General features: G+C 39.6%; 1 protein-coding gene across 3 annotated transcripts in view; it reads left to right on the forward strand.

Annotated features, from left to right (window-relative positions):
• Positions 1–18998, forward strand: part of cep85 (centrosomal protein 85) — a 100040-nt gene that overhangs the window by 77181 nt on the left and 3861 nt on the right. For all 3 annotated transcript variants that reach the window (XM_063033734.1, XM_063033736.1, XM_063033735.1), the window contains 3 exons: positions 4485–4535; positions 4888–4995; positions 9699–9924. In XM_063033734.1, coding sequence (XP_062889804.1) covers positions 4485–4535; positions 4888–4995; positions 9699–9924 — 385 coding nt within the window. The remainder of the gene's footprint in view (positions 1–4484; positions 4536–4887; positions 4996–9698; positions 9925–18998) is intronic.

Below are 18998 nucleotides of genomic sequence, written 5' to 3' on the forward strand. Positions count from 1 at the left end.
GAATTTATTACCCATCCCTGATTTCCCCCGGTCAGCCACCACCTTGAACTGTAGGAGTCCTGCTAAAGGAACTCCTAGAGTGCCATCAGATGGGAAGTTCAAGGACTAGCTGTATATTTCCAAATCAGAACGGTGTGTAATCCGGAGATCAATCTGCAGATGATGGGTGTTCCTGCCCTGTTCCTCGTTGATGGCAGAGGTTGCAAGTTTGGGAACTGTTGTTGGAGTAGACCAGGTGACTGACTATAGTGTATTTTGTAGGTAGGGCACGCTGCTGCCATTCTGAGATATGGAGGGAATCGATGTTTGTGGTTGATGGGATAGTAATCAAGCAATTTTTTTTCTCCCTTGGATGGTTGAATTTCTTCAGAATCGTTGGGTGATTTTGATTTGTCTTCTAAATGTTTTTTAAGGCTGTGCGGTGTAAGGAAATGTATCAGAGGATATTCAATCTTTGACCTGCTGTTGTCACCACTACACATTTTTGTGTCTCAGCTTTGTTGACCTTGCAATGATGGGATACTGGGAGTGGCAATACTATAGAAAGTTAAGGAAAATTGATTTGAACTTGTCTTGTTGGAGATGCTTATTTATTAGCACTTGGATGGCATAAATATTACTTTGAGTAGCCCATGTTTGAATATTGTCGAGGTCTTTCTGCTTGTAGGTATAGACTGATTATGAATGGAAGTGAACATCGTGCAGTCATCAGCAAACCTCCCCACTTTTGATCACATGGAAAGAAGTTTATTGATGAAGCAACTGAAAAAGTTTCAAGTGAGGATACTATTCTGAGGTACTGCTGCTGTGCTGCGCTGGAACTAGGATGATGATCTCTAATTGTCTCAGTCATTTCCTTTGTACAAGTACAACTTCAACCTTTGGAGTTTGTTTTCTTAACATCAAATTACATCTACCCCAGCGAACACAATTGCAGGATTGCACAACACACTGCAGCATGTGCTTATGTGAAGATGGAATTTCCATTATTGCTATTGTAGAGGGGAGCTTTTGCCCCACCAGTTGATTTGTAATGGCTGCTTTGATATCAATGACAGTCTCTCTCACCTCACTTCTGAAATTCAGCTCTTTGGTGCAAAGCTGTGGTGAGGACTAGAGACAAGTATTCCTGGAGAAATCTAACTGAGTCTTAGTGAGTAAATACTTCAGGATAGTGTCGTCAAGAACTCCCATCAATTGCTCTGCTACAGATAGCTAACTAAAAAAGTGAGCAGGGTATACTTGGACAATTCTCCACATTTTAAGGCAGACACCTACTGTCCTTGAACGGCTTGGTTAGAAGTACACTTCATTCTAGATTGCAGGTTTTCTGTACTGCAGATGAACTATTGACAAGTCCCTTTGCCTTTGTATTATCTAATATTCTCTGCCATTCCTTTGAACTGAATTGGATGAAGAATGCCTTCTGTGATACTGGGAATGTCGGGAGTCAGCAGAGATAGATTTATTTAGAACTTTAAACTGAATTTGGTTCGAAATGTACCCTTGCTGCTAGCATTTGCATGCTGACTCTGTCATTGTTGACGATGGGGATGTTCCTGCAGCTACATCATCTCTCTGGCTATTTAATTATTCTTCTCCATTTGCACCTAGAAGTGGTAGGGCGGCAGAACTTCATTGTCATTGGTTGTGCCTCCAGCCATTGGAATGCTATCTTCTTGATGCCTAGTGACCAGTTTTAGCAGCACTACCTAAAGCTGCACTCTGAAATATTGCCTTGGTGTTGAGAGCACACTGTCATTTCACCTCTGGAATTCAGCTTTTGGTACAACTTTGGATGTTTTGGAGCCAAGTTACTCAGGCAAAATCCAAACTAGGTATTATAGAGTAAGTTATTAAAGAGCAAGTACTGCTTTGCTAACAGCATCTTCTTTTATTTGGGTAATAATTAGCTAGATTGGATTTATCCTCTTTGTAATCTGTAGTAATCTCTTGTGTGGTATGACTCTAAATAAAGCACCACAGCCCTCTGTATGACAGCATATTATAGGATTTGTTTTTTTAGATAAGAGTTTTTACCAGCGCTGGAAGCGAGGCCTTGCAATCAAAGGGGGGGAAATCCAGCATTAAAAGAACACCAGGCTGTTACTGGATCTAGAGGACATGAGTTATAAGGAGGCACTGGGTAGGCTTGGGCTTTTTCCCTGCAGTGTAGGAGGCTGAAGGGTGATGTTAGACGTTTATCAATTCATGAGTGGCATACATAAGGTCAGTCCTTTTTAAAAAGGTAGTGGTGGGTAAATCTAGAGATAGAAAAAGAATCTAGTGCTTTCCTGGCGTATATGATACATAAACTCTTCTCGGGCTTCCAGCTGGGACCAGATGTCAATTTTAACCAATGTTTTGATGACAAACTGCTCCACCTGGAGAAATTAGCGGTAGCAGAACATTGCATATGCAATGACCACAGGATTGACTTTGGCACAGAACTACTGTGCCACGCCAATACTTTTGGGACTGTCTGGTGAAGGAAGCCATTGAAATAAGACTAGAAAATAAGAATTTCAACAAATTCCTAGAAGAAGCCTGAGGGGCATCCTTTTCACACAGAGCATGGTATGTATGTGGAAGAAGCTCCAGAGGACTTGATAGAAGTAGATTCGATTACAACATTTAAAAGACATTTAGATGATACGAAACTATGTTAACCAGAGTTGTAGATATACAGACCTATCAACAGTAGAATTAGAATTTTTCAAGATTCTGAATTCGGCTTGCAGTTCAATACCTAGTAAATCAGTTTCTCGCCTATATAATGCACTCTCCCATGCTAAAAATGTAAATACACTGTATATTAAAGAGAAGTGGGAAAAAGAAGCCGGGTTGGTACTTTCAGAGGAGGCTTGGGGGAAAATCTGCAGCTTTCAATGGTCCTCGACTAATTCTTTGACTTGGAGAGAATATTGTTGGAAAAACATTATAAGATACTACAAGACCCCATATCAGGAAAAATATAAAGATACAAATGTGATGTGTTGGAGAAGGTGCGGCTCCAAGGAGGCAAATCATTTTCATATTTTCTGGGATTGCCTTAAATTAAGTCTATTTTGGGAAGGTATTCATAGAACATTAGTTAAGGTACTTGGGTCCCAGATACCTCTGAACTTTGAGACGCTCTATTTGGGACATGTATTGTTCCTTGAACAGAAGGAAGATATAAAATTGCTGCAGGCCTTCTTAGCGGCAAGTAAGAAATCAATCACTAGAAAATGGCTAAATCCAATACCACCTACATTAGAAGATTGGTACGAAATTATCTTGGAAATATTTAAAATGGAAAAGTTGACTTACTCCCTGAGAACTCAAAAAGAAACATTTTATCAAATCTGGAATAAATGGATTGAATATATAACCCCAATGCGAGCAGACTTTAGATGACTCTCCTAATGATTTATATTACTCTTCTCATCAACACAGTAATATTGCTAACGTAAGCACCCCTAGTCTAAATTTTTTTTTTTGGAAAATAGAGAATTAACACAAGTAAAGGGAAAGATTTGGGAAAGGGATTAAAAAAAATGAAAAAATTAAGTAAATAAGTACATAGGGATTGGATAATTATGTCTGCGGGCAGGAACAAGCACGAACAAATTGGGATATAAACACCTACAATGATTGGTATATAGGCTTGTATGCAACATTTTGGACCAGTGGAAATGGTCTGGAAGGGTTGTATGGAAACTATTATTACCATTTTTCTTAACTAATTTCATTACTTAGCCTAATAGGTTAAATTTACCACAGTACATAATTATCTATTTAAATGTTTATTTTCCTTTTATATCATCTCAATGTGTACTTAAGAATGTATAAATAATGTAGTTTTATACATATAAAAAAATGGAAAAGGTTATATGTGTGAAAAAAGTACATGATAGTTGTGAATTCCTTATCCAAATAAAAATAAAATTAAAAAAAAAGAAAGGAAAAGTTTAGAAGGATGTAGGTGAAAGGCAAGTAAGTGGGCGAGCTCAGGTAGATGACTTGATTGGCATGAACAAGTTGGGCTCAAGGGCCTGTTGGACATGATGTACATGCTGTATAATGCTAACTCCATCATCACTGTGTAATTACAGGTCCCACTCTGATCTGATTACAATGGAGTTCTATTCCTGAGAGCTGTTCATAAGCTGAATAGTTCACAAGTTGGAAATATGGCCGCAGTCAGAGTTCCCATGCTGCAGGTGGTGCCTGTAACCATGCAGCAGCCGCATATCCATTCTGCTGATCTCCCAAATTCCCAGTTATATGTCCAGGCTGTATATCTTTGGAGAGGACCTTTGCCAGTACATAATGATTATCATATTTATTACTCTTTGTCTGTCTACCATCCTGCTTACAATTCTAGATGGAGAATTTGATATGCTGATGTCTGTAATAAAATGGAATTTTCTCGAATAAAGTGATTTGAAGATTTGCCAAATCATGCTGTTTTCTGACATTGCTTCTAATTGTTTCCTTAGATTATTGATAAGCAGCAAAAGAAAATGGAGCAGCTTTCCTCACAAATACGGGTAAGGAGACTTCAAAACACCTTTCCTGTGTAAAATTCCAATTCTGAAAAAAAAGTGACACCACTTGGAGATCTGGGATGACATTGAATATCAGTCTAAAAAATTGGGATGAAATTCCAAATGGGTAGTCTAGTTCCAGTTTCAGGCAACTGTTTGAATTTAATCAGATGAATAATTACAACATATGCACTTGCTCTTGGAAGAGCTTGGATATATCTTATTACTGTACTAACTATTCTATTGGCCCAAGATTGCCAGTAACAAACAATTTTGAGAGTAGTGAATTTAAGAAAAGGCACTATATGAAGCTTATTAAAGCGTTTTCATTTCCATTTTCTGCACTGATCCATAGGCCCTGGAAGAAAGGGTGACACAGGAAGAAGGGACAAGCCAAGGTCTTCGAGAAGAACTGTCAGGAAAAGAGAATGGATCACAGTTATTGAGAAAGGCCATGAAAGAGGTAAGAAATGAGGGAGCCAATACAAGTTGAGTACCCGTTATCTGAAAACCTCCAAAATCTGAATTTTTTTGAGTGCTGACATGGCGTCACAAATGGAAAATTTCTCAAGGTGCTGGGAACGTTCCCAAGTGATAAACAGATCTCTGCACATTATAGACAGTTCTAAGAAGTGACCTCACACATGTAATGAAGAGAAGTTAATGAAAAATAGGAAAACGCTGCATAAAAAGTGAAAAATAAGATCTCGATCATGTATTGAAAGAGTGAATTTGTCACTGTTGGAGTAAACGTGCTGCTTAACGAATTGCTGATCATGAAACACATCTATCACAACAAGCTGAAAATTGAAAGTAGTTGTGAATATTCAGCAGGCTGGTTGCAGGAATTTGAGAGAAGGCACCATATTAAATTTTTAAAGGGTCTGATGATCATGAAGCAGCAGAAGTTCATTGATGTGTTCAGGACTCACAAAGGGTCCCGATGAAGAGTCTTAACCCAAAATGTCGACTGTTTACTCATTTCTGTAGATGCTGCCTGACCTGCTGAGTTCCTCCAGCATTTTGTGTGTGCTGCATGAACTTTACTAAATAAGTTATGAGCAAATAAGTACTACATAACACTATTGACATAGTCTTATGTCAATTTGCATGAATATGGTACTGTAATGGCTAATTTGCTGGATTCATAGCCGGAATTCTAGAACTTTGAATATGTATCCCAAGAGGGCAAATTTTAATGCAAGTAATTAAATCTGGAATTTAAAATGTACCTCTTATCAACCATCATTTCACAATGTTGTTGTAAAAATCCATCTGATTTATTAACATCAGGAAATCTGTCAGACTTGATATGGTGTAAATATGATTCCATACTCACCAATGTGGTAGTCTTTATTAGCATAAACAAGCTACTGGAGAATCTCAGGATTCAGGCAGTATTTGTGGAGGCAAAGTGATAGTTGATGTTTAATGGTGGTACTTTGCATCAGGATCGAGAGTGTAAAAGGGAGATGGCTAATATAAAGAGGTGAGGCTGATGCTGGCAAATAATAGGTGGATGCAAGTGATGAGGAGTTGATGGGCCAATGAAAACAGATGGGAGAGGCAAAGGGTTAATAGTGATGACAAAGGGCTTCTGAAAATGGAGGGATGGTGAGAATTTGGTGGAAGGGATAGGGAAGCCAGTAAGTTGAATGTGTGGATTATATAGTTGGAGCCAGGTGGGGGAAGGGAAGAAACTGGATAACAGGGCAAGGAATTCAGCTTCCTTAGAAGGAAGGGTGTGCGGCAGATATTGTTTCCTCTAAATTACACAGGTGCACAGCTGCGTGGTAACTGAAGTACTCCTGTGCACGTAGCCTTGTTTCCACGCAGCTGAAATTTTCTTATTTATATTGTTAATATAATTTTGCAATCTGTTAATATTCTGAAATAATCCTGTACTTAATTGTGTTCATGAATATATTTATAAATTTTCTAAGTAATAAACATTTACTGACGTATTCACATTGTCAGTGTTTCAACTTGCAGCGCTATTACAAATTGTAACAATAAACACAGAATGGAAGTTAAGTTGCTACTTCCTGCTAAATGCCAACGCCTTCTAGTCATTCATAGTATACATTTTACAAAAAGAACATTTAAAGTACTGCACAGATTTCAGGGCCATGTAATTTAAAAAAAAAGAAAGAGATAAGTTAAACAGAATGTTGGCCACAGAGGACCCTGGTGGATCAGAAGGAGAGAGAATGGAATAGAGCAGATGTGGTTTAACCTAAAATTAGAAAATTCCGTATTTATTGTGTTGTGTTGTAGGTGGAATATGAGGTTCTTTTCCTCCAGTTTGCATTTGTTCTCACCCTGGTAGTGGAGGAGAATGAGGAGAGACAGGTTGGTGTGGGAATAAGGAAGGGAGTTAAATGACTTGCAACCAGGAGCTCAAGATGGCCATTGAGGGCAGAGCACAGGTGTTGGCAAAGCAGTCATCTAGTCTGCTTGTCTTTTAACTGCCTCCACAGGCCAGAAGCACCTAAGAAGAATGCAGACATTATCAGTGATATCTGCATCCTGTGAATGAACTACATTTTAGAAGCAAAGCTCGGGCTGATGTTGAGACTGTGCCAAGGGAGTAGTCAGGCCAACATCAGGAAACGAGAGAATGGTCTAACCAGTGTCCAGGAAGAGCTGAAGATGTTGTGCTAAGTTACAGAGTGAGGAGAGTTCATGGGCCAGCTTAATTAGCCAACTTCTGATTAACTGTTACCTGTTCAGTGTGACATATGCCAAATGATAAAGTTTTTACATTATTTTACTCTGTAAATAATGGGAACCGATTAAAAAGCAAGACTGGTCCAATCAAAGTTATGAATAGCTTCTTCCTGTCCAAAGCCAACCTAGATTTGATGGGAATGAAAGCCTTTGCTTTAAGGATTTGTATTCTAGTGCTGGATCTTAAATATACTTTTTTTATGTTAATAATGAAAATTGTATTTTTATACAAAATAAGTTGCTTACTGAAGGCTGTTGATAGTGCAAGTCTCATTAACTCTCTTAGCCAGTGGTTCTACTGATACTCTATTTGTAAGTTTGAACTGGAATATTATGGTATGAGTCTCTTTATCTTGATGAGACAAGACTGGCAAGATAATTTTTCAAAATATATTAAAGCCCAGATCTCATTCACTTTGCAACGAAATACAATTGTAACAGAAATGAACGCAGCTTACAAAATAGATGATATAACAATAACAAAGCAGACACAGATTGAAAGATTGCAAAGTTGTTGGGGAGTTAAGTGTAAGACTGGAGTGTGAAACTGACTGCATCCTTAAAGAGCCATAAAAGTGATACAGCATATATACTGGCCCTTGCTGACCATAGTGCCCATCAACTACAAACCCCATTTCCAGAAAAGTTGGGATATTTTCCAAAATGCAATAAAAACAAACATCTGTGATATGTTAATTCACGTGAACCTTTATTTAACTGACAAGAGTACAAAGAAAAGATTTTCAATAGTTTTACTGACCATTGTGATCACTGTAACACAATGGTAAACATGCCTCTGTCCCAACTATTGTTGAGTGTGTTGCAGCCATCAAATTCTAAATTTGTGTATGTTTACAAAATACAATTAAGTTGGTCGGTAAAACTATTGAAAATCTTTTCTTTGTCAGTTAAATAAAGGTTCACGTGAATTAACATATCACAGATGTTTGTTTTTATTGCATTTTGGAAAATATCCCAACTTTTCTGGAAATGGGGTTTATAGTGAGTTTCCTGCATTCAGCCTATATACCCCTAAGCCTTGTCTGTCAAAGTACTTCTCAAATATTATTATTGTACCAGCCTCATCCACTTCGTCTGGCAGCTCATTCCTTATACCACAATGACAATGAGGTGTTCATGGAGCAACCATCTTTAATTGCAGTTTGTAGTAGAGGTGCCGAACTTCAGTCTGTTTATTACAGAATTGCTTGGCTTTTTCTATTGCATGCTTCTGTAGTTGTTTAACATGCATGTGATCCTGTGATAATTTCACCGGTCAATGATCCAAATTGAAATAGCATCATCCCCAGGTATAATAGACCCAGAGCTGATTACACTATTATATAGTTGGGAGGGAATGTCCCTTATTCATATCGTACCCCACAAAACTGGAAGGAGCTATCTACATGAAAGGGTATTGTAGGAAAGCAGCATCCATCAACAGAGATCCTCATCACCTAGGTCAGGCTCTTTTCTCACTGTTGCCAACAGATGGAAGGTATAGGAGCCTCAGGACTCTCACCACCAGGTTCAAGAACAGTTACTACCCCTTAACCATCAGGCTCTTGAACAAAAGTAGGTAACCACACTCACTTGCCCATCCATTGAGATGTTCCATAACCAATTATCTCACTTTAAGGACTCTTTATCACATGTTCTTGTTATTTATTGCTATTTATTTATATTTGCATTTGCACATTTTGTTGTCTTCTGCACTCTGGTTGATCTTTCATTGATCGTGTTATAGTTACTTTTCTGTAGATTTGCTGAGTATGCCTGCAGGAAAATTAACCTCAGGATTGTATATGGTGACTTCTTTTACTTCAAGGTTTGTGTAGTTACCTGGTTTGAAATTCTTGGCCTGTTGTGGTTGGTTTTGAACTTCTATTCCTTCGTCATTAGTTCAGTACTCTGATTTCCTAATCCAGTGACTTGACCAGTATACATAGTCATGATTCTTTCATCGTATAATGCTGCCTTCTGGGTTAATTTTTGAAAAAACTTCCGTTAAGGTTGCTTGTGCAATATATGCAGCTGGGCACTATTTGACTTCACATATTTGTTTCTGATTCAGCAAATAGTAGGCATGTAACTTTTCTAAATGCTAAATAAAGTCGTAGATAGACAGGTTGAGAAGGTGTATGTGCTCCCCAAACCAACGGTGAAAATACCCTCCAGAACTGTGCACTGCCTTTTGACATTGTCTGAATTCTAACAGTTGAGTAGCAATCAGCATTCTCCTGTGATGGAGCAGATTTTACTGGTGGAAGAAGATCCGTTTAATTCTGATCCTTGGTACTTTCAGATGGTACTAGCAATTGTTTTACAGAGTACGGTCATTTAGAAATGCCTGGTTTCAACACCAATTGGGGAACCACTTATAAAACTGGACATACAAAATTGTGACTTGGTGCATTATTTTTCTCTGTATTCCAGCTTTCTGCACAGAATCAGGAACTTATTGAGAAGAACTTGACTCTCCAGGAGCAATTGGGACAAGTGGACCAAAACAAACAGCTGCCACTGGAGTGCGTGCAACTAACAGAGAAATTGCACAGAGAGCTGGCCAGGAGTCTGCGTGACCTACAAGCAATCTGCAACATCCTCACACAGAGAACCCAAGGCAAAGATCCTAACCTCTCTCTCCTGCTTGGCATACAATGTAAGCACACCATGTATCCATGCACTCTCTCTGATCAATGCATTCCTTTAATAGCTGGCTAATATCTGAAGATGATCGGATAGAATATCATTGTATCTGCTATTGGTGTAGTAGAGAAAAATAACAAAGCTTCATATCTAGAAGTGATAGTCTCATTTTTAATTGTAATGGGTTATTTTTTAATTGTAATAGCCCAGGCATGAGGAGGATTAAACTAAGGTGACACTGTGTATGGGCACCAGAATTTGATAATAGATAGAAGTATTAAGGTTGCAAAAAGCACTGGGAGTGTTAGATACTAATGGAACAGGTTGCATCCTTGTACAGTATTAAAACAGACCAAGAGTGACTCCTGGGAGTAACATGCATTAGAAAGCAGCTTCCGTTGAAATGAATAGGTATAACCTTATTGCTCTTACAAAAATGTAAGCTTCATGATGATTAGGGCTGGGGTTAAATTCTCCAGGATGTTTGACATTTAGAAAGGACAAGGGAAAAGTAGGTGATGTAGCACCATTCATAGGGACAAGATTAATGGTGAAAACTGATCCTTGAATTGTCACAGCATGAGAGTTTCAGTCCAAATCATTAGCTCCTTACCCAAACCTTTCTTGGGTTTGTAAGCTTTTCCTCCTAATGTATTTTTCCAGTTTCCTCTTGAAAGCCACAGTGGAACCTGCCGCTATCACGTCTATGGGTAATATATTCCAGATTTTAGCCCCATGCAGTGTGAGAATTTTTCTTTTACTCTTCATTCTTCTCCCAGTTATTTTATACATGAGAGCCCTCCATCAATGGAAGCAGTCTCCCACAAAACTCTCTGTCCAGGTCCATTATCATTTTATAGAATTCCATCAGATCTCCTTTTGGTCGTTAAAGAAAACAGTTCCTGCTTCCCTTATAAATGTAATTTCTCATCCGAGAAGCTATTCTCACAAGTCTCCTCTGGATGCTCTCCAATATCAACACATCTTTGCTGTAATGAAGTGACCAGGATTAAACAATACTTCAGCTGAGGCCAGTCATTGTTTATAAAGGTTCAGCATGACTTCCTTATGTTATAATTGATAAAACGCTGAACTACGTATGCCTTAGTAACTGCTTTCACTATCTGCCTTGCCACTTTCAATGACTTTGCAACCATTTTCCCAGGCTCTTCTGCTGTTGCAACACTCTTGTACAGTATTCTTTATTCTTTAATATCTTTCCTCATTCTTCTTCCAAAATGCATGACTTATATTTCTCCATACAAAATTCAGCCATATGGCCCATCAGCTCTGCTCTTCCACTTCATCATGGCTGATTTATTATCCCACAACCCCATTCTGCTGCCTTCTCCCTGTAACTTTGGACCCCTTACTAATCTAGAATCTATCAACCTCTGCTTTAAATATATCCAATGACTTGGTTTCCACAGATTCACCACCCTCTAGCTAAGGAAATTCCTCCATATCTCTGTTCTCAAGGGACACCCTTGTATTCTGAGACTGTTCCCTCTAGTCCTAGACTCGCCTAATATATGAAATATTCTTTCCAAGTCCACTCTATCTAGGCCTTTCAATATTTGATAGGTTTCAATGTGATTTTCTCCCCTCCCCATTCTTCTAAACCTGAGCAAATGCAGGCCCAGAGCCATCAAATATTCCTCAGACATTAACCCTTTCACTCCCAGGATCATTCTCATGAGGATCCTCTGAACTCTCTGTAAATGCCAGCACATCCTTTCTTGGGTAAGGGGTCAAAACTACTCACAATTCTCTAAGTGCGGGCTGACCAGTTTATTTTTGTAGAAGGAAGGGTAAAAGAAATGGGGTGAAAATTGATGAGACTGTGCTAAAGGCACTGGCTGTATTTATCTCGGATGATTATTGGTTTGCTGAGATAGTGAAGGTGGGAGGTTGCTGAGTGTCTTACCATAACTTTCCAATCCTAGATACAAGAATATTCATTGCTCTGTTAAGTTACTAGACTGTTAAGTCCAGGGGCCTGGACTTTTGACTTGGAGGCTGAATCCCAGGACTGCTGGGGAATATTAATTAACTTTGGAAGAAACCACTAACAGTAATAGTAATAACTAGATCATTGTAAATCTCCATCTAGTTTACTGACACCCTCTAAAGAAGGAAAACTGCACTCTTAAATCCAGAGAAACATACACACAAAATGCTAGAGGATCTCAGCAAGCCAGGCAGCATGAATGGAAATGAATAAACAATCAATGTTTCGGACAAAGATCCTTCAGCAGTACTGAAAAGGAAGGGGGGAAATGACGGAATAAAAAGGTAAGGGGAGGAGAAGGAGGGCAAGCTAAAATGTGATGGGTGAAGCCAGCTGGTTTGGACAGGTAAAGGGCTGGAGAAGAAGGAATCTGATGGGGAGGAGAGAGGACCATAGAAGAACAGGGGGAAAATAATCACCTGAAGGAGAAGTTGATGTACATGCCAGCAGGCTGGAGGCGACTGAGATGGAATATGAGGTGTTGCTCCTGCACCCTGAGAGTGGCCTCATGGTGGCAGAAGAGGACACCATGGACCAACATGTTGGAATGGAAATAGGAATTAAAATGGTTGGCCACAGGGAAATAATGCTTTTGGCAGATGGAGGGAAGGTGCTTGATAAGTTACTTCAGGTCTCACCAATGTGGAGGAGGCTGCATCCAGAGAACTGCATGCATCTTTCTTGGCCTGACCTCCTATATGACACCAAACCCAGCAGTACAATTGACTCTTAATTGCCTCGTAACTGAGAAGACAGTTGGTGATGAACTATTAATGCCAGTAATATCCATATCCTGCAAATGAATAAAAACAGTAGAGAGGACAGATAAAAACCTTGTTCTAACAAAGATGTAAAGATATGTCAGAAAACAGCAGTCGGATTAATCTCAGTTGCAGGAAGCTTTTAAAAACACGACAGTCTAGAAATGTTAATTGATAAAGAAAGACCAGCATAGATTTGTTAAAGAAAATTGCCTTTATTTAACTGGACTGAGTAACAGAAAATGTTATGAAGGGAATTCAATATTTTCAGAAGGCATTTAATGTTATTGCATAGAAGGCTGGCTAGCAATATTGAGGTCCAAGAAATTAAGGATCAGGGTAGAAGGAAGAGGAAAATGATTTAAACACGTTTAGGCTGAGGAGTAGTATGTGATTGTTTTGAGGAGGAGCATAATAAACTGCGAGAAAACATAGAAAAATAGCAAGGCAAGGAATTAATAAAGAAAAGGCTAAAGTGATACACTTTGACAGATAAATGACGTGGCATAGTTCTCAATGATTTACAGGAACAAAATGACCTGTGTGTTTCCTTGCAATAAGTCCTTCAAAGTTGATAGCATGTTCTGTGTATCTTGAAGTTCATATATGAGAAGAGTACAAAGCAAGCAATTTGTGCTGAACCCATAAAAAACAGCATTGGATGCCACAGTAGTGCAGTGGTTAGTGTGTCGCCATTACAGCTCAGAACGTTGTGCAAGACATAGGTTAGCGTTAATAGGGGTTGCTGGGCTGGTGTAGTTCAAAGTGCAGGAAGAGCCTATTCCATGCTGTATCACAAAATGAAAATAAGATAAGCACTGGCTAGGGCACAAATGGGCACAAGTCAATTCTGATTAGTAAACTTCAGCATAGGTAGGAAGTCTAGAAAGAATGTAGAAAAGATGATTACTGGAGTGGGATTTATGGAAAATGTTTTTACAATGGTGACTGTAATTAGGAGTTTATTGTAGCGGTGTATAAAACAATCTGGGCTTACAAAAGAAAATTAATTTGGAGATGTAGAATATTGTAGGATTTTGGAAAAGAACAGGGAATTGATGAAATTGCAATGTTTGGAATTAGCTTAGATATGATATGTCAAATATCAGGAACAATCCAATTAATGTGTTCAATTAAAACCGGCATCTGATTCTTAAGTATTCTCACAAATGCTAGCTGTTTTTAATTCAGTCCACAGCGTTCTGGTTGGTTCATAATTTCCCTCTGAGGGACTGTGCTATTGATGGACAATAAACGTTGGGATTGGAAAGGAGTGTAAAAGCAGCAGGAATAGACCATTAACCCCTTTTTTAAATCTGCTCTTAAGTGAGATCATGACAGCTGTTTCACCTCATCGCTCTCAATTCACTGAATATTCAAAAATCTATAGAACCATTGTCAGCCAGGATCCTGCACAGAATTATAAAAGAGCATTATTTCAGATGAGAGCAGCTAATTCTGAAATGCATGCTTGGTGACTATGAGTAAGGTTAGACCTATTAGATTGTTTCTCTCTGATGCTTTTCTGATTAGCACAGGTAATGTTTTCATTCTCAGAATGACAGATTTAAAAGAAACGGTACATATTCAGTGGATTGATTATACTTTTGATATTGAGCTATGGGATTGAGTTGCATTTACCCAGTACTAACAAATCATGCCTCACTTCCCTCCCAATCCCTAGAGTAGAGCTCACAGTGTGGTAATGAGCCCCTTGGTGACTGACCCATGTTATACCTCCTCCCTGCTTAGCCAGGCTGGGAGGTTTCTCCTCAGAACAAAATTTATGAAATAATCAGAGAAAGTAAACGAAACATTGGCTATACTTTGAGCAGATTAGTTTAAGTCAGAAAGGAAAAGCTTTAATAATCTAAGATTTTCTTGGGCTGGGGCTTCTAATTTTTATTTTGATTAATTTCATTTATTCATACCTTGCTGTAGTTTACCCCTCTGCCAACATTGTGCATTTCCACCTCTCTTGGATACATGGATATATTTTGAGCTGCTTTCAACTAGTAACTGGGAGTTGGATTTCTCTCTATCTCTTACCTCAGGGTCCTTTTTTTTTCATGCTCACCTTTGGGTTCCCATGTTGAACAGCTCTTACTGCTTCTCCTGAAAACTATGAGCAGACAGCAGATAGAACCTGACTTTTGGGGTTCAGTTTTAGACTGTACAGCTTTATTTTAAAATAATTCGCTAGATAATTTGCTAACACTTGAATTTAGGCAAACATCATTCCAATTTTCAAATAAGAAGCAAGGGACAGAGCAATTAATTGGTCAGTTAGCTTAATGATAGTGAAATGCACAAGGGTATTCTAGGGAATTAACACTAATGAGTGTAGGAATCACAGGGAGCTGTCAACATGACTCAGCAATAAGATGCCATTGCTTGAAATTATGTGGCGATGGGTGAAAATACTGAGTCCTGTAGGGATAAATATTCTAATAAATTTTCACTCCTAGAACAACACACACAAAATGCTGGAGGAACTCAGCAAGTTCGGCAATACCTATGGAAGAGTAAAAACAGTGGACGTTTCAGGCAGAGACCCTTTATCATGACTAGAAAGGAAGTGGGGGGGGTGCAGTGGTGGGGGAATCTGGGATAAGAAGGTGGGGAGGAGGTGGAGAAGTACAAGCTAGAAAGTGATAGGTGAAGCCAGGTATGTGAGGGAGGGGGATGAAATAAGAAACTCGGATGTCTTAAGTGGTAAAGATAAAGGGTTGGAGATGAAGGAATCTGATAGAGTGGACCATGGGAGAAAGGGATTGAGGAGGGGAAGGTGAGGTAAGGGGGGGGGCAGAGTGGGGAATTGAAGAAGGAGGTAGGGGGATAAATTACCAGAAGTTGGAGAATACAATATTCATGCCATCAGGTTGGAGGCTACCCAGAAGGAATATGAGATTTTGCTCCTCCAGTCTGAGAATGGCCTCACCTTGGCAGTGAAAGAGGCCGTGGACTGACATATCGGAATGGGGATTGGAGTTAAAGTGGTTGGCCACTGGAAAGTGCTACATCTTGTGGATAGAGCAAAGGTTCTAGACAAAGCCCAATCCACGTCAGGTCTCACCAACGTAGAGGAAGCGGCATCGGAAGCGCCAGATATAATTGATAACCCCAACTGATCCACAGGTGAAGTGTTACCTCACCTGCAAACTCCCTGAATGGAGGCAAGGGATAAGGTGAATGGACAGCTGTAGCATTTCTGCCACTTGCAGGTTTACGTGCCACAATGGAGATTAGTGGGGATGGACAACTGAACAAGGGAATCACAGGGACAGTGATCCCTGTGGAAAGTGGAGAGTGAGTGGAAGGCAAAGATGTTTTTGATGGTAGGGGTGTCTAAAACTAGAAGATATAGTTCAAGGTGAGGGGGAACAGGATTAAAGATGATCTAAGGGGTAAATATTTCACACATGCAAACTTCTTTGACTGTGAAGGTGATTAACACGAGAATGTTATAAACCCAATGTCTGTAGTTGATGGCGGAAGCTGTGAAGAATGGCGCACATGATGGTGTAAGATGTAGTTCCTACTTCACAGTTCCCTGCAACTGGAAGGTCTCTGTTCATGCTCAGGTTGGAAAAACTGCTTTGACTGACTGTGAAAGTGATTATCAGAAGAATGCAATAAACCCAATGTCTGCAGTAGTGTTACTCTTGTTGCTAAAAAGTTTTAATGCTAGTAAAGAAGTGTATCTGATTTGCATTTGTGGATTAAGATGTGGCAGATGGGTTTCAATTTTGATAACTATTGGGTATAAAACTGCAATGTCTTACGTTTGCTAAAGCCAGAAGCGATTAGAGTGATTGTAATTCTAGTCATATATAGTTATAGTGTATTGAAATAGTATTCAGTGAGACACGAGATTCGGAGGCATTGAGAGGCCCGTAGAAGGCATTGTACTGTGCCAGAACGGACCAAATTGTTGTCTGTGGCCATTGGAAAGAAAATGTCAGATTTATGTGGATCTGGTGCAAGATCAGCCTGTGCTGAACTCCAGTTGCCAGCAGATCTGTCTCTCATTCGTGGATTCCAGTGGCCTGACAAAGGTTTGGTAAGCCTGTTCATTTGAATGGGGATTCCTGACATGAAGATATGATGTCAATATTTTTTATTTATTCTGTAGGTTTTTAATGTCAGGGTCATAGTTATTCAGCTTAGAAAAAGCTGAATAGACGTACCATGTCTATACCAACCGTCACACTTACCTACACTAATCCCACTTGCCTGCATTAATTGCAAATCCTACTAAGCCTTGGTGGGCATGTGGCCAAGTGGTTAAGGCATTCGACTAGCGATCTGAAGGTTGTGAGTTTGAGCCCCAGCTGAGGCAGTGTGTTGTGTCCTTGAGCAAGGCACTTAATCACACATTGCTCTGCGATGACACTGGTGCCAAGCTGTATGGGTCCTAATGCCCTTCCCTTGGACAACATTGGTGTTGTGGAGAGGGGAGACTTGCAGCATGGACATCTGCCGGTCTTCCATACAACCTTGCCCAGGCCTGCGCCTTGGAGAGTGAAGACTTTCCAGGTGCAGATCCATGGTCTCGCAAGACTAACGGGTGCATTTAATTTATTTTTACTATGCCTTGGTCATTCAAGTACCGGCCCAGATGCCCCTTAAATGTTACTATTCCTACCCGTATCAGCGCTGTCAGCTCATTTCAGTTACCAACTACTATGTGTGGGAAATATTTACCCCTCGGATCATCTTTAATCCTCTTTCCTCTCACCTTGAACCTATACCTTCTAGTTTTAGAAACCTCTACCATAATAAACCAACTCTGACTATTCCCTTTATCATGGCTGTCATAATTTTTATCTCTTATCCTGTTATCCCTCAGCTCCGGAGAAAATAGAAACATAGAGAAACATAGAAACATAGAAAACCTACAGCACAATACAGGCCCTTCGACCCACAAAGTTGTGCCGAACATGTCCTTACCTTAGAAATTACCAAGGGTTACCCATAGCTCTCTATTTTTCTAAGCTCCATGTACCTATCTAGGAATCTCTTAAAAGACCCTACTGTATCCACCTCCACCACTGTTGCCGGCAGCCCATTCCAGGCACTCACCACACTTTGCGTTTATAAAAAAAAAACAAACAAAACAACAACTAACCTCTGACATCTCCTCTGTACCTACTTCCAAGCACCTTAAAACCGTGCTCTCTCGTGCTAGCCATTTCAGCCCTGGGGAAAAGCCTCTGACTGTCCACACGATCAATGCCTCTCATCATCTTGTACACCTCTATCAGGTCATATTGCATGTATTGGTTAGACTACATTTGGAGGAATGTTTCAGACCATTGTAATATGATGTCCGACAGACATACTTCGTGTGTTGGCTATTGAAGGCAAACGTGCCTTCAAACACTTGTGCCTTGACTTCATGTGTTGCCATTTTGGGGGATCTATGTATTTGTAGCCTGAGGTCACTCCGTTCAGCACTGCCCAAGTCATGCCATTCCATGTGCATGTCCTGCACTAATCTAACTTTCCAAAATGCATCACCTCTTACTTGTTGGAATTAAATTCCATCTCCCAATCTCTTTCCCATTTTCTCAGCTAATCAATATCCCATTGTAAACTTCCAGCAGTTTTGGTGTGATTTGTAAATTTACCTGCTATGCCACCTATGTTCTCAGCAAAATGGTCAATATAATGACAAACATCAGAGTGCAACACTGATCTCTGTGGCTCACTACATAGTCTGCTGTATGAGAAACAGTCCTCCACTACCGTCTCTGCCTTCCACGAACAAACCAATTTTGTATCCATTTGCTCACCCTAGGTCCCATGTATTCTAACCTTCTGTATCAGCCTTGTCAAAGGCCTTGCTAAAGTCCACATAAACTATCTTCAAAAAACTTCATTCAAATATGTGAGATATGATTTATGTGCTGAAAGCCATACTGACTATCCTTAATCAGTTCTGGAGTCCAGATGGAGGGTCTTGACCCAAACCGTTGACTGTGGATTTCCCTCTACAGATACTACTTGACCCACTGAGTTTCTCCAGCAGCTTGTTTGTAGCTCCACACCTGCAATCTCTTATGCTTCCTAATCAGTCCTTTCCTTTTCAAATGTAATTAAATCTTGCAAAATCCCTTCCAAATCATTCCCAATGGGTTCATTTTAATTTTTAATTCAGACTTCAGATGTTTTAAATGGTTGTGAATATCAGCAACATTTACAACAAGTTCTGATGGCTTTGAGAAATGTTGAGGCTCTATTCCAACCTATTCTCCTACATAGTTCATCACTATGCTTCAGCTGCAGAACCTTAGGCACCTGAGCTGGATA

Source organism: Mobula hypostoma, chromosome 26 (genome assembly GCF_963921235.1).
Source record: "Mobula hypostoma chromosome 26, sMobHyp1.1, whole genome shotgun sequence".
In the NCBI taxonomy this organism is placed as follows: Eukaryota; Metazoa; Chordata; class Chondrichthyes; order Myliobatiformes; family Myliobatidae; genus Mobula; species Mobula hypostoma.